This window comes from Uranotaenia lowii, chromosome 1, assembly GCF_029784155.1.
Source record: "Uranotaenia lowii strain MFRU-FL chromosome 1, ASM2978415v1, whole genome shotgun sequence".
Lineage (NCBI taxonomy): Eukaryota > Metazoa > Arthropoda > Insecta > Diptera > Culicidae > Uranotaenia > Uranotaenia lowii.
In genome coordinates, this window is record NC_073691.1 from 121,870,222 (window position 1) to 121,891,799 (window position 21,578).

The 21,578-nt window shown below is 36.3% G+C and overlaps 1 protein-coding gene across 1 annotated transcript in view; it reads right to left on the bottom strand.

Annotated features, from left to right (window-relative positions):
- LOC129739534 (titin) overlaps positions 1 to 21,578 on the bottom strand; it is a 513,907-nt gene that overhangs the window by 181,499 nt on the left and 310,830 nt on the right. The window contains exon 4 of the mRNA XM_055731016.1: positions 11,157 to 11,498. Coding sequence (XP_055586991.1) covers positions 11,157 to 11,498 — 342 coding nt within the window. The remainder of the gene's footprint in view (positions 1 to 11,156; positions 11,499 to 21,578) is intronic.

A 21,578-nucleotide genomic window follows, 5' to 3' on the forward strand; every position in this document is an offset into this window, starting at 1 on the left:
AATAAAGAAAAAAGTTACAGAGGTTGTATATAAGAAACGACCGAGAAGTTCACGTAGAATTACAATGTCTTTGTGCGTCAATATGCTTTTCGTCTTAAATTAGCATTCTAGAATAAAGTATGTCGAATTTGTTTTAAAGGAATTTATCTTCAGGAAAAATCATTCTTCCCTAAATTGTCGTTTGATACCTATTAATGGTCTAAAACGACCCATAAAGATAGTATGCAGCTTTTTCAACTGCATAGCAAAAGGCCGTCGAAATGATTGCGCCCGGCAGTTATGCAAGTAATGTGACCAACACACGAGCTTTGTATCAAACGCTTGCGAGAAAAGCTTACAACGACTGCTTTGATCTAAACGCTTGACTCAATGCAAAACTTTCAAACTGTTTAGCCTTATGCGTCTCGTTGGAATCAGTATCTTGTTTTTATTTCCCTTCAGATCACCTAGCAATCACTAGCTAAAAATGTTGCTTTTACCTAAAAGAGAGAGTCTTGACTTTTCTGTTAACATTCAGGGATGACGAGTGCGATGGGTGGGTGGCGTGGATGGTCTGGATGGGTGGGTGGTGGTGATGTGGGATAGGTGGGTGGATGGTGGTGGTGTGCAATGGGTGGGTGGGTGGTGGTTGTGTGCGATGGGTGGGTGGTCAGGATGGATGGTGGTGTTCGATGGGCCAGTAGCATGGAAGGCCGGGTGGTGGTGTGCGATGGGCGTGAGAAAAGGATGGGTGGGTGGTGGCGTGCGATAGGTGGGTGGTGAGCGATGGGTGGTGTTGGGAAGTGTGGTGGGGAGGTGTACGGTGGGTGATGGTGGGAAATAAGCTGCGGTGGGCGGGTGGTGTTCCATGAGTAGTGACGGGAGGTGTGTGTGGCATGGCGATGGAAGGTGTTGATGAGAGGTGTGTGTGTGTGTGTGTGTGTGTGTGTGTGTGTGTGTGTGTGTGTGTGTGTGTGTGTGTGTGTGTGTGTGTGTGTGTGTGTGTGTGTGTGTGTGTGTGTGTGTGTGTGTGTGTGTGTGTGTGTGAGTGTGAGTGTGTGTGTGTGTGTGTGTGTGTGTGTGTGTGTGTGTGTGTGTGTGTGTGTGTGTGTGTGCGCGCGCGTGTGTGTGTGTGTGTGTGTGTGTGTGTGTGTGTGTGTGTGTGTGTGTGTGTGTGTGTGTGTGTCTGTGTGTGTGTGTGTGTGTGTTTGGTGATTGGTGTCGCGGGTGATCTGAGCTATCACTACTTGCTTCCGCTGCAGTTGGCCATCTCTGTTCTGCTCTGCCCATGTGACAGGTTTGAATTTCTCTGAAAAAGTGAAACAAACCGTCAGTCGACCCCTTGTTTTATTCCTTTCGCTTGAAAAAAAAATCAAAACTCAGGAAGGGGCGGGGCGTCCTAGTTTTCTTTCACTTTCGAATAGCCAATCAACGTTGAGCAGGCTTGGTATGTCTTTTAAGAAAGATGTCTTTGAAAGAGGCGTTTTTCGTGACGCGAGATCCGTTCGCGAATTTCAATTTGCTCCCCTATAGTGTTGCCGTAAGACGTAATTCTACGTCAAAACGTCTTCTCATTTCCATTACATACACATGTCTTGCACAGTAATTAGTTTTTTTTATCACGATGGCTTTCCTAGTAATGGTTACTGCACTAATAGAGAATTTGTTTTCAAGTGGTGGTGCACCGGGGCACTACCGGTAGTGCACTTTTGGCTGTTTTCATGCTCGTTTTCACGAAGAGTAGTCCACTGGTAGTGCACCATAAAGTGGACGGCGGAACACTCTGAAAATATTCGGTGTTGCTAGCGCTCTCACCAATACTATCATGAATTTCGACAGCACGTGCTTCCCGGTGTAAACAAATATCAGCTGGTTGGTTTATTTCTATACCGCAAAATTGCGTTCGAGCTGTTTTTTTCTCTTTATTATCCCGAAGAACGGAAACTTGATCTGGATTCAATACCAGTGCCGTTTCCAACAGAGGCGGAGAATTTCACCTGGATGGCACGTTCCAAAGCAAACAACGCTCCAAGAAGAAATGTGCCCAGAAGGTTTGCTGCAATCGGTTCCAGGCGATGTCGAAAAAGAGCAGCAAATCCGAGAGCAAAAAGGTCAACCCAAAGATTTGGTGGAATCGCCCAAACCGAAAAGTTTCTTGTTCGGGAGGGTCCTATAAGTTGGTCTCCACAGCAAGAAGCGTTCAGCTGCATCGAAGCTACTCTGCTACAAGCCAGCTTCGAGCTGTGCCTTAGGGCGACGATACTCGGTTGCACCAAGTCCCGGATTCCCACCCGTTGCCCTTCAAAAACGGTAGTTCGAGACTACACCCGCATTGGGAGCTTGAATTTCTTTCATTTCGGTCTGTTAGCAAAACTTTTTCCCCCGATTTCCGCGATCCGAGTTCGCCATTTTGACTTCCAAGAATTTTTTTGTAATCTGAAAATGGAAATAGGTACTCGAACGAAGATGAGATTTGCGAGGAATAAACGTTCAAAATACCGGAACCTTCAAGCTGGGGTAACTGCAGTCTAGCAGCAGCAGCAGCAAGCATAGACCGCCCATAATCAGCCGATATTGCAGTTATCATCAGAGCCAGAGGCGAATCTACCAAGCAAAATAAATCTGAAATCTTCACAATTCAACATAATATATAAATTCATGCTAAAATTTTCATATTATTTAAAAGACAATGATCAACTAAAATAAATTTCCTTTCAATTTTCGAAGTCAAACGAAAACAAATACCAGCTGTAATAGATTTTTGACAGCTTGATGTTTTCTGTTGACACTGCCGATTTCACGCACACCAACAAAGGTTAGTGCAAAACTCGATTCATGCTCGTTATCATCGTGGATGGTGCAACACTTTCGGGTGGTGAAAACGAATACGGTATAAAATAGCAGCTTATTGGCTCTCAGTGCTGAGAGAACAGAGAAGCTTTATGATAAACATTTTTTAATTTTACCCGGGCAGTATCCGGGATAATTCCGGGTGTTATTACAACTTTTTACTTTAAATCATTATTATTGAAACTTCCGTCGGTTTCTAAATTCTAAACCCTTTTCTGTCCCTTTTTTGAGAATAAAAGCTATATAAAAAAACCTGCAGTTGCTTTGATTGGACCAATCGACAGTACTGAGTTTCCTTATTGAATTTTCATCCCAATTTCTGTCTTAAAAGACATGAAATGCGTGTTGAACCTGTTCAACTGATCTAACCTAAATTTTATCATCTGCTGAAGTAAATGTCCGGGGTGAACTCGGGTTCTTTATTTAAGGTACTAAACTCATGTGGATTCCTTTTCTGATTTTTTCAATGATAACTGATTATGTGTTTCAAACATTGTTTTGTTTTTTTTTTTCAATCGATTTTTTTTTGCACTTATACCCCTTTGGCTTTGAGGAGATTGAATAATACTTTTGTCACATTTAGAATAAAAATTTGGTAGCAATTTTTTATCTGATGAGAATCATATTCATAAACATCTCATGAAAAGGTTTTTTATGTTTCAAAGATATAAAATTGAAATACACATTTAGTGCAATTTCTGCTTTGGCTCTGATTGTTACTTTGAATCTTTTTTTTATATTTAATTCGTATTTTGTTTCTCAAAACTTGATTTGAAATTATGATTTAGATTTGAGACACTAAATTGTGGTTCTGTATATAACCTGATTTGAGTTTATTTATTTTGTTTATTTTTTTAGTTTTTTATGCTATGTTTCAAATCTTCATGATACTTCCCAATTGTCACTAGGAAAACTTTTCTCGGTGAAGCACAAACCAGACGATCAAAGATGAAATAAAAAACCTTTAAAATCTCGATCTAATCATTTTTCTAAATCAGAGAAAGGGGATTATTCTGCGACGCGAGTGACGTGACTCACGAAATTTCATATCGTTTTGGTGGCTTAAATAGCCTCTGTAGTCTCGAAATTTTCGTACGTATGAGCTGCTATTGGTTTTCAGAACTCATCGATACACAAATTTCTTTGCTAAAGCATTTTCTGGAGTCAGGACGAAGAAATGAAATTTCGTGAGTCACGTCACTCGCGTCGCAGAATAAGCCCCAATTTTAGTTGGTGATAAGGGTGTTACAAAACAATGAAATTGAATTTTGCATTTTGCAGCTCAAATCAGAGCTTTCCTTCTTGAAAAATGTCTTTACTCTTCCGCAATCTTTGCACGGGATTAATTGACAAGTTTTATTTCAAAATACCAGAAACTATCTTCTATGCAGGCAACATGGCTATATGAAGACAGTATACTGAACTCATCTCCAGCATAGGGGCCCACCGAGAAAAATTGCCCTGTGCCAAGAATGCGCTGAGAAATGTATAGAGTAACGGACTTATTTTGGACCGCTTTGGGAAGTGGCTATGCTATTTTCTGAAATAAAAAATTACATGTTACAATTTTTGACTGGTTTATCCGTTTATTAAAAAGATTAAGGCTTTTTCTATCGAAACATATCGTCGTTTGTTGCAATATATCAAGATTTAAACCTAAAAACTTGTTTCTTCGATCATTACTCTTGTCGGTATTTTCGACCACTCTCCTATTTTCGACCTCTTTTCGACCACCCTTAAAAAAAGGTTTTTTTTTAAATTTGCTATTTTTTTACGATAGCGATTGATGCATAATTATGCGAATAATTTAGTAAATCTTTTCCTTTTCCTTAATTCATTCCTGAACTAACTTTCTTCAACTTTTCTCCAGCCTGAATTAAGTACACTTGTTTGTTAAATTTGTCTGACTACAACCTTTTTTTTCTAAAATTTCTTATGTTTTTAAACAATAATTTTCAATATAAAATTTGAGTAAAAACAGAAAAAATTCTCTGTTTTATAGTGTGTTTCAAATGTTTTGGAAATTCCGACAGCACACTACAATCTCGACGTAATTTAATCTGCAGTGGTAAATATTGGCCAGTTGGCTTATCTTTAGAATCAATTTTTAAGCGCAATCCTCTTCAGGCGACTTAATGATAAGTTAATAAAGTCTGACATCATCAACTCCGTGACATCAATTATTGTCCAAAACCTTAGTGGATTTGGTTTAGCTTCAGTTCTGTAGAATACATAGAATCAAGAAAGATAAAAAAAAAATTTGCGAGAATAATTCGATCTTGTTAATTATCTGAAAGCCATTTTTTTTCTAAAAACTTCACAAAAGTTCAGTTTTATAGTAGAAACAAATTTTGTTTAATGAAAAAAAAAATCATCGTTGGAGTAGATTTTTCAACAGTTTTTTTTTTCTTCAAAATTTGCATAACCACAGGGGCAGGAAAACTATATTTTTGGTACATTTTCGCTTTACACATTTCAACAATTTTTCCTGAGCTATGAAGCAAATTAAGACTATCTCATAGCTATAGTAGTACCTATATATAGTTCCGTTCATAATTGTATAGGAATCGGAAGCACGCGCACTGTTACTTCGACTTTGAACTTCCATAATTTTTACTCTGATGATATTTTTTGATCAAATTTTCTGCTTAAGCTAATTCAACTATCACACTATCATATCACAAAATTTGAACTTTCTCTTTCTACGAAAATCGGACCTTTGTACAGTTACCATTCAAACGTACTGGAATATCACAGAAACTACGCAACACCTTTTCTTGAAATTTTGCAGAGTGATTGTTGAAATATAAAGTAAGCATGTCTTAAGATTTTGGAAATTTTTTTTTATGTTTTAAAGCTTCTTCAAGTTGTAGACTGCTTGACAAATAGTTGTCATTAATATGGATTGATAGATTAACGTGGTTTAAAGCACAAAAAGTAAGTTAAAACAATCATTGGCTTGGTTTATGCCGATTGAAGTGAACCCCGTCTAGAGACCGATAAAGCTGTAAAAATTTAATTTAAACAAAACTCTCGGTGATTAATCTTGAAAGCCATGTGGAGAACATCTCTCAGATTTAAGCTTTTCTGTTATGTTTAAGCTTTTTTTTTATCAAATTTAACCCTTCGTTTCATAAAGTAACAAATATGCAACAATTAATTAAATCTGTTCTAAATTTCCAATAAAGCTTAATAATCAACTTTTTTTTCGATGGCAATATTATTTCTAACTTCAAGTTTGCATTCAAACAAAAAAAAATTTTTTTTAGTGTTTAAAAGTACAAAAAAATTACCTTGAATATGAAAAATATGAAATATTGAAAATGCCTAATTTTTCCGATTTTTGGCCTAGTCTAATTCACATTCAGATTTTTTTTTTGACATTAAAAAAATATTTGCGTATTCTCAGTAACGTAATTTATTCAATGGATACAAATTGAATTTTTTTTTTTGGTTTTTCTCTGATATAATGGCGTTTTTTTATTAATTGTTGCAAATTTGCAACACCATGCAACGGTAGCACCCTAGTAAGGTTTATGGGTCCCATTGTGTGTTTTTGAAACGTTTATCATTCTAAATAGGGTGTATGTTTTCCAGTGGAAATTTTATCGTTTTAAATGATTTAGAATCTTGTTATCTTGACTTTTTGATAATGTTTCTGAAGAATATGCTCCACAATGAAAAAAAAAAATTATGAAAATTACAGAAAAATGGGAAAAATCAAGCACAAATTTTATTGATTGGATCATATAATCACATAAAGAGCATGACCTGCAGATACAAATCCCTGAGAGCATTGGACTGGCTGTTATAGCACTTTTTATGCTAAAATAGGTATTTAAAAAAATATTTTTTATTAGAAATTCCTTTTTTTAATGTTATATAAGTTAAAAGGTAATATGTTTTTTCGTTTCCATGTTTTGTTCTCGTTATTTGCCAAAAATTTTACTATCAGTTTTCAATCCTTTTTTTAACTGTCATATCAATTGCTCGTCATTATGGCAAAGATGCTATAAACTTTTAAATTATGCTTAGTTCAAATAAATGACGATGGCGGTGTTAGTTTAGCTCAGCCAGTATCCGTCATTAATCAGCTGATGAAAGTGAGGTATTCTGGTGACTTTTGACTTCCTTTTGCTCACGTGATAAAAGCCATTTTACTGGTTTGAAATATTATTTTTCAAGGTACGTTATATTTTAAATCGATATAATTCCTCATAGTTTCATTAAATGGACTTATTTTCAGAATGCTCCCGATCAATAAACCGTTATCCGAAAAAGAATTGATGGAAATTGTGGAAGGATGGGACAAGAGTGAGGACGATTTTGATTATTCTGGTGACGAATGCATTCCCCAAAAAAAAGTCCTTGAAGGCGTTGAACCTGAAAATATGCAGTCGGAACCTCAAGATTTGACTCTGGGTGAGTCCACTTATGCAGTTTCTGGTAAGGTTGTCTATAAGAATATTCTATGGAAAAAAAAAAATTGAGAATCGATGAAAAAGCATCGGCGTTCAAGGATTCTACAGCGCTTCCTAACTTTTTTTTTAACAGAAATGACCTCACCGTATGATTTCTTCAAATACTTTTTTGACGATGAATTGATAACCTTGATTTGTGAACAAACAAATTTGTATGCTATTCAAAAAAATCCAAACAGAGGAAACTGTTACGATACTACAGATGTGAAGAAGTTCATAGGTATATGTCAATATATGTCTACAGTGTCCTTGTCTAGAACAAGATGCTATTGGAGAGAGGATATTGGTGTTCCTGATATCATAAAGGCAATATCTATTAACAAATTTGAAGACCTTAAATCAAACTTGCATTTCAAAGACAATTCTAAAATGTTAGATAAAAATCACCCAGAGTTTGACAAACTAGGGTGAGTGCTCCTACTTTGGACCTAGAGCCTACTTTAGTCTTAAAATTCCGAAAATTGAAAATAATTCATTGTGCTGGCATAAAATAAAGATATTCCTATGCACTCAATGAACTCTTATTCTTCCTGAGCCCTACCATACCGTTTTTTGCCACTAATAGTCTTTCTGATAAAAATTTTCAACGTTTTTAAAAATGTACCTCTTCATCAGTGGTAAATCAGACAGCTGATCTAGTGGGGCGCATATTGAGAAATTAGAGTGTTTAAGGAAAAATCACGATTTTTTACTTTCAAAGCCAAAGTTTAAAGGGAAATTACTTCCACTGTGAATAATATGAACCATACTACCCATTTTTCCAAAAATTCATGAAAATCAATGGAAAATTCGGAAAATTTGCAAAGGGTCCAAATTTAGGAAACTTTCGACTTTGATGTTCCATGTTTAGACCTGATGTCATCAAATCAAAACCAACAAATCAACAATTTCTGCGAATTTTTAATTGGGGCATAGTTCAGAACCAATATTGAATATTGCCATCATTTTTGCCTATAAAATATAGGTAAGTAAACACAATCAAAATTCAGCTATCGTTTTGCTGATAGAGCTGACGGGGAATAAAAGTGTTTGTGATATTTATAACAGAAATATTAGTTTTTTAAGTATTAAAAAGCTGTAATACTATTTTATGATAGTAATTGATTTAAGTTTATACATTTACAATAAATTTGTTTATTTATTTTCGAAAAATCAAATTTTTTATAGGAGTTTTAGTTCTAGGTCCAATGAAGGAACCGGTCCAGTACCAAAATAGGAATAGTAGGTTCAAAGTTGTAAATTTAAATCATCCATATCTTTGCAAATCTTTCAATAATGGCGAAACCCATGTTGAAAATTTTCATTGAAACTTGCAGATTAGATCATGACTTATAAATGAACTTCCTGGAGGATATAAATTTCTCGTCCATTCGTGAGAAAACCTCGATTATTTAAAAACCACCGCTTAATGGGTCCAAAGTAGGGCAACTAACCCTATATAAGATAAGACCCATAATCCAGATACTAACCAAAAATTTTTCATCAATTCCAAAAGAGCCCAAGATGTCTATAGATGAGCAAATTTGCGCCACAAAGACCCGACACCACTTGAAACAATACCTTCCTATGAAACCGAACAAGTGGGGATTTAAACTTTTTGTTTTGTGCGGAGTGACAGGTTTTGCATATAATTTTGAGATATACGTGGGCCAAGAAAATTTCCTAACAGCAACAATTGATGACGAACCAGATCTTGGAGCCAGTGGCAACATCGTTGTCCGTCTAGCAAGGGTTATACCAAAACAACAAAATTATACCCTTTATTGTGATAACTATTATACATCTCTTCCACTTGTTGTTTTCATGGCAAAACAAGGAATTGGAATGCTAGGAACAGTGCGTAGAAATAGGATTCCCAATTGTAAGGCTTTGGACGATAAAGATTTCAAAAATTATCCAAGAGGAACGTCAGTGGAATACACAGCATTAGTTGATGGAGTAGAGGTCAGCAACGTTTCATGGCTTGATAACAAGCCTGTAATGCTACTCTCAACATGTGCAGGAGAGCTTCCAAAAACCAAAATTAAAAGATTCGACCGCAAACAAAAAAAAAACAATCGAAATTGACTGTCCAAACCTTATCAAAATCTATAATCAACATATGGGGGTGTCGACCTCCTTGATAGCCACATTGGTAGAAGTTCGATTCACCTCAAATCGAAGAAATGGTATTTCAGAATATTCTGCTATTTGATCGATTTGGCGAGCATTAATGCATGGTTGCTGTACTGCAGAGCATTGGAAAAAAAAGGAGTGCATTCCAACATGCGTTTATGGGAATTCCGAGCGGAAGTTGCAAAATGTCTATGCGTGATGGGTTCTCCTTCAAAAAGAATGAGAGGACGACCTAGTGATGAACATCAAATCAAGAAGCGGCGCGGTCCAGCTGTCCATTTACCACCCACAAATATACGAACAGACCAAGTTGCCCACTGGCTGGAACACGATCAACGTCGTCAACGATGCAAGTGCCCAGGGTGCCATGGAACGACATATTTTAAATGCTCTAAATGTGATGTTCACTTGTGTGTGACTAAAGAAAAAAATTGTTTTCAAAAGTTTCACGAATGATTTGAATGGAAATGCCGTTAATTTTTTTGATAAATAAATGTTATAAAATAAAAAAAAAAATGTTTTTTTTTCTCATGAATCTATTCACCAAACAGGCAGAAACTGCGGTGAATCCGTGCACCCATGGTGGATTACCAACATACATAGGTCCTACCCCTAGCTGAATTTTCAGCTCCAATAGTGTCCAGACACTAGGTTTACGAAGTTTTGGAACTAAAACTATGATAAGTGCAAGATAAATTAAGAGCAAACATTTATCTCTAACTGTCTTGTGTGAGGAACGAAAAGGTATAACCATTTCATGTTGTTGCATATTTGCAACAATTAATATTTTGGCCAAATACTCGAAACATGTGAAAATAATAATTTTTCATTATTTTTCCCTTAATGTACTCATCATTGCGCACTATTGAGAATTTTTTCAAAAAAAAAAAAAAAAAATGAAATGAAGGGTTAAGCTTTCATCTAATACTTAGTAAAGAACACATGAAATTTCCAATGCACCAATTAACTTTTCTTAGTAGGCTTCTACATCCTACAAACATATTTCCTTGGACTTAAGTATTCGCCATATTAATGAAAAAGAATTCGATTCAAATAGTAGAAGCACTATTTGTTAACGAAATCAAGACATTAAATATAGTTTCCCTTACTCTTAAGAACAATCGATTGTTTCCTTTATTTTAGTAATGAATTGTACAGAAAATAATATTCTAGTTATTTGAACTATATATGTCACTGAAAGACGTTCAAAATCAGAGAAACAGTCTCTCAAATAATTGAAAGTTATGATTTAGGGTGTTCCATTATGTCTAAGCGTGACTTTAATACAACCGTGCTCATTCCGATTTCTGCTGGGTGTTGTTGTTTACAGTTTAACACGTTGCGGATCAAAACATTTTTCGGTGTTTCTCGACTCAGATTTCTGCGCGGTCCCTAGTGTTTTAATCAAGTGTCTAACGTTAAAAGTTAAACTCAACTTTCTACTACCGAACATGGACGACTGTAATTGCTTAGAAGAAAAGTTTGAACTCTACGTAGATTTAGACTGCTGATTTGGTGCAAGAAAAACTCTAAGCACACCTGTCGCACTCCCCAACCGAATGCGTGGTCCTAGATGGACCTTCCTGTTGCAAAAAGTTAAACTTTTACTGGCCATAGGAACAGTCGGAAAGAACCGATTATCCCCCGCACAGTTCCTCGAATCGACATCGGTTGTAAACTTTGCTCTGAAACTTTTTCTTTCTTTCCAATATCTAAACAACAACAACTCACCTACGACTGTGAAGTTAATTTTAACATTCCGAGTGGGCGAGTTGCGAAAGTCCACCCTGCACCGGTAGACGCCCTCGTCGGACAGCTTGAGTTCGTCGACCAGCAGCTGGGCCGGATGGGATGTGGCCCGGAAGAACGCCCGCTTGCCAAAGTATTTCTCGGACGAGAAAAGACGTGCCTGTGCCACCTGGCGGCCTCGGATATCGAAGTTGTAGAGTGGTTCGTTGTCCTCCTCCTTGAACCACAGCACCATGTAAACCGCGTCATCCCGCTCCAGTGGCCGGATGTCGCACGGCAGACTCGCCTGCTTGCCGAGGACGCCGCTCACCATTGTGATGGGAACTGTTTCGGGGGAAAGAAGAAAAAGGAGAGAAATGGAACAGAAATTAGTATCACTAATTGGGTTTACTTAGGAGCAAATCTTCATCTTCCAATGCGAAAGAATTATATCGAGAGCAGTATACAGTATGGCTCATAAAAATGTGAAAAACTGTCATCAAGGTTCAAAAACAGTTTTCTTGAAATTGAAATGATTTAAAAACTTTTTTATGCATAAACTTAAGATACAATAATTCGATGTGTCCACTTTTGCTCTCAATTAACCTCTTCAGGCGAGACCTGAATCAGGAGCAGACCTTCGATATATAAGCCTATGACATTGAAAAGTCCAGGCCTCAGAGATGAAAACCTTCAGAGAAACAACACTCGGATGAGAGGATTCTCAGGTTTTAACATACGCCCATATTAAAGAGTCGAAGGAGTTCGAATCCGGACTGCTCTGAGGCCAAAGATTCTTTGGCTAAAACCTCAGATTATGCTCCAGCTTGTTTTGGGTCCTATTGAGGTATGGGTTCTATCTTGTTGGAAAACAACATTCTCGGGTTCACCGAAGTTTGCCCGAATCCACGTAAGCATCTGATTCTTCAAAATGACCACGTAGACTTCAGTTTTAACTTTTACGTCTGCTTTTATGTAACAAGAGGCATCTTCAATCCATTCGAAGCAACCGCTTCAAAAACCATGACTCCGGTGGGATGCCTGGTAGTAAACTTGGAATTTACATTTTCTGAACCACCTTTAGCCTTTAAGGATGAAATGCCCCGATCCGTACGTGAATTGGACACTGGATCAAACGAAAATAATTTCTCGTCTGAGAACACGACGATCAGCTGCTGCTTCTTCAATTTAGATAGAAATCGCTTCGAGCGCCCAAGTCGCATTGCTTTTACACGTTCGTCGCCAAACGCATTTTGGTAGTTTTACTTGCCAGGCCCAAAGAAATTCTCGGAGCGCGAAAGTAAAATGAGAGAACTATAAGATTTAGAACGCGTGGCGAAACAAAGTGGCTAATCTGAGCAAGAGAGCGTCACACGTTTTTGATGTGACGGGGCCCCCCAGGAAATACACCAGTCACAAGAATTATGGGTCCCATGACGACGAACGTGTTAAATCGTTCTGTTATCAAATGTCGCTTTGTTCTTGCTTTTGATAATGAATTTAATAGAGCATTCGTTTGCATTTTTTGCTGTTATCATGCTCGTTTTCACGATAAGTGGTGCACTGGTAGTGCACCATAATGGGACGGTGAAACACTCTGAAAATATTCGGTATTGCTTGCTCTCACCAATACTATCACGAATTTTGACAGGACGTGCTTCCCGATGTAAACAAAATCAGCTTGTCTGGTTTATTTCCACAAAAATTGCGTTCGAGCTATTTCCACATTGTTTTTTTTTCCTATATTTATCCCGAAGGAAGGAAACTTGTTCCGGATTCAATACCAGAGCCGTTTCCAGCGGAGGCGGAGAATTTTACCAGGATAGCACGTTCCAAAGCAAACAAGCGAATCTCGGCCCTCAAGCAACTGGAGACAGCCGGAAAGCTACCAAGAGTCACCTCCCAAAAAGAAATGTGCCCAGAAGGCTTGCTGCAATACCAGGGTGGCCAGCGAGTTTCCATTTTCAAATTCCCGGTTTTTCCCGGTTTTCCCGAAAGAAATTTTATGGTTTCCCTCGTTTTAAAATGCGCGAATAAATATGTCTATTTGACCAAAACTGAAGATATGTTTATGCAAGTTGAATGTAAAAGTGTGAGAGGACTTAGTTCTATCTTGAAATTCAAAAGTTATTCGAATTATGGTGATCGTAATACGGTAAGAAAAAAATCTAGTTGTCCGAACCTCAACCGAAAATTGTTACTTTCTTTTCAGTATTTCACACCATCTTCGTTTTTTATAAGAGAGACTGCTATATTATTTTTTCGCATAGATAAATCATAGTTTTGATATGATGTCATATAATACTTTTAAAATTTCAAGTTGAAAATCAAAATTTTTCTATTGAAATCTACTGACTGACATTCTGATAATTTTTTTTTCTTCTAAAGCTCTTAAAACAGATTTAGATGAACCTTATTCTTAAAGCTATTGATATTTTATTCCGGATCTCATATTGAATACTATTGAATCAATTGGATACCTATAACATTTTTATTAGAATGCGCTGAGTTCTAGATTATATGTCTTATCTAAAAAATGCATGTATTTATTCGATTTTTTATGTAATGTAAACAAGAATCACACAAAAAATTGTTCTCTTGTTACATCTTCTGTCTTCTGTGCGTTTATCTATAAACCGAATAAAATGGTGGCATCTTTTTTTCTGGCATTTTTCCCGCAAGGGACAATTCCCGATTTTCAAAAGTTAAAATTGAGCTAAATATTAAAAGAAAATATTTTCGCAACCAAATAAACTAAGTTCTTTGAGATCATGTCGTTTTCTAGCATTTTGATTTTTGAACTTACGTTTTTGACAGCTTTCCGACCCAAACAAAACATTGGATTTTTTTTAATGATTCACCAATCAAATGAAAATTTGAACTTTGGTTATGATTATTTTTTATTTTTGAGGTACTGAAAACTAAATTGAAAAGAGCTGAAAAAAAGTAAAGTCACGTAAAAAAATTCTCATTGTTCAATCTATTAAAAACTACCATTGATCATTAGATTTTTGTAAAAATAGCTTTTCAGTAAATTTGTCGATCGAGGTAAGACTTAATGGCTGAATAACTGAATTCATATCTCTCGTTTAACGTTCTATTAAAATTAAATTTAAATAATCATAATAATTTACAAAATAATAAAAATCAATTAATCCGATATTTTAGACGGACTCTTCAAAATAACTCCCCCGGTGTAAATGTGTTTGATAGATTTCTGCTAATTTTTCCAAGTTTCGTTTCAGAATAACGTGTTTTTCTGAGAAAAAAAAATGAGCTCATGATGCCGATTCGAATTTTATCAATTCTGGACTAGTGTATAATTCCAATTATAAGATAGATGATAAGCTTAAATATTAGTTTTTGAGATGTGGATTCAATTGAAGACTGTCTGATTTCAACATATGAATTCATTTTTGAATTTTTATATTCCTTCATTCAGCTTTTAAGTTCTATTTTTTCCAGATATTTGCAAAGAAAGTGCACATTGGTAAAAATCTTTAATTAATTAACGCTATAAAAGTTAACTACCAAGACTTAACGTATTAAAACTTCACAGTTGTGAAACGTTTATTTAATTTAAAAACATTTTTATGTTCACCGCAGTGCACAATATGCTTGAGCAAAAAAATAAGCTAAGTTTGTGGTCGAGACATCTCGATTTTTCAAATATTTTCGACTTTTCCCGGCATTTTATTCATTAATATAAAATCCCGACATTTTCATGCTCCTCCCAAATGGTTAACAATCCTGGAATAAACGACTATAGATAGTAAATTTTCTGAGAGAAAGTTCAGTCATGATTAAATGAATGTATTTTAGGATTTCATAGAATTTTGTAATCCATAAAAATTTTCCCGGTTTTAATTTGAAATTCCCGGTTTTTTCCCGGTTTTCCCGGTCTAATTTTAAATTCCCGGTTTTTCCCGGTTTTCCCGGTTTTCCCGGTTCGCTGGCCACCCTGCAATACGGTTCCAGGCGATGCCGAAGAAAAGCAGCATATCTGAGTGCAAAAAGTCCAACCCGAAGACCTGGCGGAATCGTCCAAACCGAAGAGTTCTCTATGTTCGATCGGGTCCCATAAGTTGGTCTCGCGCAGCAAGAAGCGTTAAGCTGCTTCGAGCGTTGAAGCCCTCAAGTGCATGAAAATCGTGAAAGAACTGTGCTTCAGGGTGACGATGCTCGGTATGCGCCAAGTCCCGGATTCCAACCCGTTGCCTTTCAAAAAAAAAAAAAAAATAGTTCGAGACTGCAGATTCCAGTCCAGCAACAGCAAACATAGACCGCCCAGAATCAGCCGGTATTGCAGTTATTATCAGGGCCAAGCAAGCCTCTCTGATAAAAGAAATCTAAAATCTTCGCAATGCAACATAAATAATATTCATAAAAAAAATTTCAACATGGATTCAAGCTAAAATTTTCATCATTATTTACGAGACAATGATCAACTAAAGTAATTTTGATTTCAATATTCGAAATTAAATACCAGCTGTAATGGATTTTTGACAGCTTGATATTTTCTGTTGACACTGGCGATTTCACGCACACCAACATAGGTGAGGGCGAAATTCGATTCATGCTCGTTTTTCGGCGTGGATGATGGAACACCTTCGGGTGGTGAAAACGAATACGAAGTCATTTTTGATGAATGGTTGCATGAAAGAGTTCGAGATATTCGTTTCCTTTAGCGGGCCCATGCGGCGGCAACGCTTTTCAAACCGTATGGAGCACATCTTTCAGATTTCCCCTTTTTTTTCCCTCGTTTTGACAGATTTAAGCTTTTTTCCTCAGATTTAAACTTTCGTCTCCTATGCTCCCAAGGCAAAAAAGCTTAAATCTGAGGAAAAAAAACTTAAAAACGAGATTCACGAGCACATATTCAAAAGATGTTGGTCACACGATACATAGACAAATCGTGTAACGTTGCAGGGATCTGAGCGGGCCACAGACTACACAACATTTGTACAAATACGATGAAATTCGATGAGATTTTGTCGCTGTGAACACGTTTTGCATCGTGTATAGCACTGCTTGAATGATCGCGCAAATCGTTTGAGTAAAATCGGTACGGATCGAAATATTTTGTACAAACCACCCTCTGTGGCATGGTGTATGGTGCTGCTTGTACAAAATCCAAGGCATTTACTCAGCCCCAGCCGGGGTGGAGATGGTTTTTTTCTGTTACTGTTGCTGTTTTCGCCAGCAATTGTTTGTGTTCGCGTGAAATATGTTTGTGTCGTGTGTGGCACGAGCATAGAATCAAACAATCGTCGTGGAATCATCGAATTGGCACAAGCCATCCCGATCAGGAGAGCATATTTAAATAATAACTCAAACGTATCTCACCAAGATATTTACATCTGATTCAGTTATAATTAAGTACTCAAAATTTTCGATTTTAAGTTTCTCCAATCTGAATTATATCTTATTCTGATTGACAAACTTGAATGGGGTTGAGCTCATATTCAATGATCAAGATTTTTTTCGGATTGTCATAAAATAAAATGATTATATTTTATTTTGATATACGTACAACTTTTTCTAAAACACGGACATCGAAGTCAACGGCTCAAACCTTACATTAACGAGATTCGCTCAATCGATTCATTAAATTGAATCAAATTTTTGGGAAACCAAGAATGGGACATGGTTTTATCAAATAATGTGGTTTATTGACCTTCCACTAGTAAATTTTCTCGAAGCACTTATATCTTGATAAGTTATAATTTTGATATAATTTGTTCTGTCCAATATCAAACTATGCTATCTGAACGAGATATAATCTTGATAGGAGCATATCAAAAACTGATATAATTTAGCTATGATCGTATAGATTTTTTGATATAATTTGAGATATTTTAAGATCCTACGAGTACTGAATTATAACTTATTTAGATAGAAAAAAAATAAGTATCAAAATATCTCATTTTGATATAATTTTGTTTTTCCCTCCTGATCGGGATTTGTGTAGTCTATGGCCCGCTTTAGCCAGCCTCCGGATTAATTTTACTGAATTTCGCTTTACTTTCTTCTTGACTTATTTTATCACTATACCACTGCTTGTGCCCCGCGAAGTATTGCATGAAATTTAGTTATGCAATAGTATTGCATGAAATTTAGTTATGCAATACCTTGCTAGGTACCCAGCAGGGGTGTTAATTGAATTTATTGTTTATCAATGCCAAAAGACATGCCCCTATTGAACAGGTAATAACTTTTCTGTCACAAAAACTATTAGCAGGTTCACCAGAAGAATCAAAAGTGGTAATGATTTTACAGTTCAAAATATCCATTTTTCCCATACAAACCTGAAAGTTCAAATTTACTCATGTAAACGTAACTTAAAAATTCTGCAAAACATTATGGATTAGTTTTGAACCAAAACAAAATTTTTGAGACCTCAGGGTTTGAGAAATTCAAAAATCACCCAAATCGATTCAGTCTAATGCAACAGCCGCCGCAATTTGCTTAAGAGATTTTTGGGCGTGAAGCAAACTAGCCAATATCTCCTTTGTGTATGTCTATCCGATATAGCGTTCACTTTACTACTGCATTGTTTACGTCAATTGACAAATGAAGGTTAAATGTAAATTAAAGTAACATTTTTGCATTTTTTATGGGTTATACAGTAAATAGGATCATTTCTTAGCGTTGTTAGCATTATTTATTTGAAACTAACTAGCAGCTAATATTAAACACGAAACATTGAATGATTTTTAATTTAAAACAATTTGCCCATTCCGAGAAATCGTGTTTCTAATGCTTTGCCCTATAAGTTGACAAAGAAAATTCTACTCAAATTACCGTATCCCAGCTAAGAGAAATGCTTTAAAAGCTGTTTCCTAACGAATTGATTAACATCTCAGTAAATATAAACTCATTGTTCAACAAGCAAAGTAGACAGCAGGGTTGTCTTTTTTTTATCTTTAACACATTCTGCTTTGGTTACTGATGTTTTTCAAATAGGAAGTGGGGTTTGATGATTAACTTGATTGCAAAAAACAGTTGAACCTGCATCAAATGATGTAATTGCGGTTGCCCTTCATATTTTACGCAACGCAAATGAGTATGCTAATTCCATAAAAATAAATACAAATCGAAAACAACAGCACCCATTTATGCAACATCAATCATTCATGTTGAGCAGTGATTACGGCTTTTATTAGCATAGCACTTTACTGTCACCATGTGGCTCATCATCAGCAAGGGACTTCAACCCGCACCGATTAGGTCTATTCAAATAATGAAGGTTTCAATGTAGTTGGGGGGGAAAGGTCTTCATTGGATTTTCATAATACCTATATACCGACATACTGCAGACGTTCACAGCCAAGCTCGAACATATGATAGGAAATGCCAAGCTCCCAAAAACCGTGACCTCAGTCCAAAAATCTGGGTTAGTCTGACTGAAAGAAGTGAAAGAAGAAGAAACAACAGCAATATCCCCAAAAGCAGACACCAAGCCGAAAACAACTTGTTCGGATAATTAAATATGAATTAGTTGAACCATACTCCTACACAACATTACCCTGATTATACATTCACACGTGACCCGACGGACGCCTTCTCACCCAACTCATTCTACCAAATTTGACACCGACCACAAACCGGTGGAGCTCCGGGTGATCATCGAGGAGGCCCTATTCGGTCCCAGAGCGTCTGCGTGTAGCTTCTAGTAGGTATGTTCGTTTATTCTGGAACAGGCTCGTCGTTGGAGAAAACTGTGGAAAATAAAAGCAAATAGCTCTCTGATGTGCATAATTGATTCACTTTCACGTCGATATTCAGCTTAAGGTCGGGTCTCTGACCTTGCCGTTTGCCCTCCCCACGAAGCTCTCATGACAGGAAGATCGGTTCCTGGTCGAATGGCAGCCCCGAAACCCGGATGCTGGCCTTGCGTCCGGAGTTAACAAACAGCTAGAGAAGAAAGCATTCATAAGATATTTATAAGCAATAATGGATTTGTGGAGAACTTCCTGATAGCAGATCGCTGAATAAATTATGCGGTGCGAAACAATCGCTTTCCGTCATTAGAGCAAACGAGGGACCGGTTAGCAGTTAGCTTATTGTGTGGGGATGCTTTTGGATCAGCTAGCTAGTGAACTTTTTTCGTTTCTCCGGAATGCATTGAAAATTGATTCTGAATATTTCATTCAGGCTTAGTTCGATCCTCGGCTTAATTGATTAGGCACTGAAGCGCTGGAGTGAAATTCGACACGCCAACATTTAATTGTTCCTTGAACAATAGATTGATTTCGAGGTAAACTTTCACATCCGAAAAGGCTTACCGCCACTCGTATTCGAGTTATCAAAACTGCGTATCGTGTCTTGATTGAAATAATATGAAAATGAAATAAATAAATGGAATGGTTATCTACATTTCAACGTATCATGAGGCATTTTTTTTTAATTTTTTAATTAATTTCTTTACCCGACTAGTTCTGACTGTTTTTAAAAAGCTATAGTTTTTTGGATTTTGAAAAATGGTAGGAATCGGGGGCCACCAAATATAGATTGACCAAATAATGTGTATGTGATCGAATAGTTTGATAAACCGGCTCGCGAACGTTTTGGAAAAAATCCTCATTTAAGATTTATATTCGTCTATATCGCATTGAATAAAATTGTCAGAATATTTTTGAAAACTCTTCATTTGGCGTAAGAATACTTTTCAAAAAGGGTAGATGTATTTTACGTTATGAATGTGTATAAAAACACCAAAATAAATGTGGTCAAGATACCCCATATTATGTGGCGAATGATTCCACATAAGAGATGATTTGCAAATTGATTGGGTTTGAGTGACTTATTGTTTATTTATGAAAAATTCCATTTTCATGTGAAAGAGCAAGACCAAACAAAGATAATAAGCATATAAGCATAGTTTTGTATTATGAACTATAAATTTTCCAACGATGGAATCTGCTTGTTGGTGCTTGTTTAGTTATATAAGTAATTTTTTTAGCTAGTTAAATTAAAAAAAAAATCATACGATGCGTTCATAAGTTAACAACATATAGAAATACATGGTTACGCAAAGCGACGACGATGACAATTGGGTAGAGATTTGAATCTTAACACACAGCTAAGATATTTTGAGTGGTCCACGTTTCCCAATGGCACACGTTATCCCACTCTCCCCTACCGCAAAATGGGGTGAATATGAACTTGGAGGAAGAAATATCATACAACTTACAAATAATTTCTATTTCGTTTAAGAACCAAAAAGTTCCTTGATTCTCCGTGAGAAAGCATATAAAAGTATGGGAGAGTGGGGAATCATGGGCCACTTTTTTTCGTTGGTCCATAACTTCTTTATTATAAAAGATAAAATGAAAATAAAAAATGGTTTGGTTTTCTACATTTTCAAGGTATCATAAGGTATTTTTTTAAAATTTTTATAAGTTATTTTCCCCAAATTCTGACTGTTTGAAAAAAAGCAATATTTTTTGAATTTTGAAAAATGGTGGGGAATCGTGGGCCACCAAATCCAAATTGACCAAATAACATGCAAAGCTTAAGAGTTGACCCAAAATTGTGATTTCCTAATTCATTTCGTTATTTAAAAGCAATTTCAGATGATGAAATAAAAAAGAGAGCTGTATATGATCGCATAGATTCCAAAACCTGGCTCGCGAACGTTTTGGCAAAATTTCTTATGTAGGATGGACAAAATATTTTTCGTAACTCTTCATTTGGCATAAGAAAACTTTGCAGATAGATAAAACGTATTTTAAGATCTGAATGTGTATAAAAACATAAAAATAAAGGTGACTCAAGATGTGTGGCCCACGATTCCCCACAAGCTATGATTTGCAAATTGGTTGCGCTTGTGTGACTTATTGATGTTTCATCAAAAATTCCTTTTCCACGTGAAAGATCATGACAAAACTAAGATCATAAGCGTATGAGCATATTTTTGTTATGCACTTTAGGTTCCCTATCGATGAAATTAGCGGGTGTATTTTTAATTATGTTAGGAAATTTTTCTACCTTTTTTTAACTTGATAAATAAAAGAAGCATATGATGCATATTTCAGTCAACAACATATAGGAATACATGCTCACGCAAAGCGACGACGATGTCAGTTGGTTTGAGATTTTTATCTCAACACACATCTGAGATATTAAAAGTGGCCCACGTTTCCCCATGGCCCACGATACCCCACTCTCCCCTACATTTAACATTATACATGCTAAAAAATTTTTTTTTAATTGTGAATTACAACATATTTTATAGCATGAAAAGTATTGTTTGGAAACACTGCAAATAGTGATGTTCCATGTCTGAAAGTTTGGTTTAAGGTGGAGAATACTTTTAACACGACTTTGGCAAATAAGAAAGACGTTTGATAAAAACTGTTCTTAATGTCGACTCATTAACGTTCTTTGATACACTTATCATTGGGGTTAACCGGGACACTC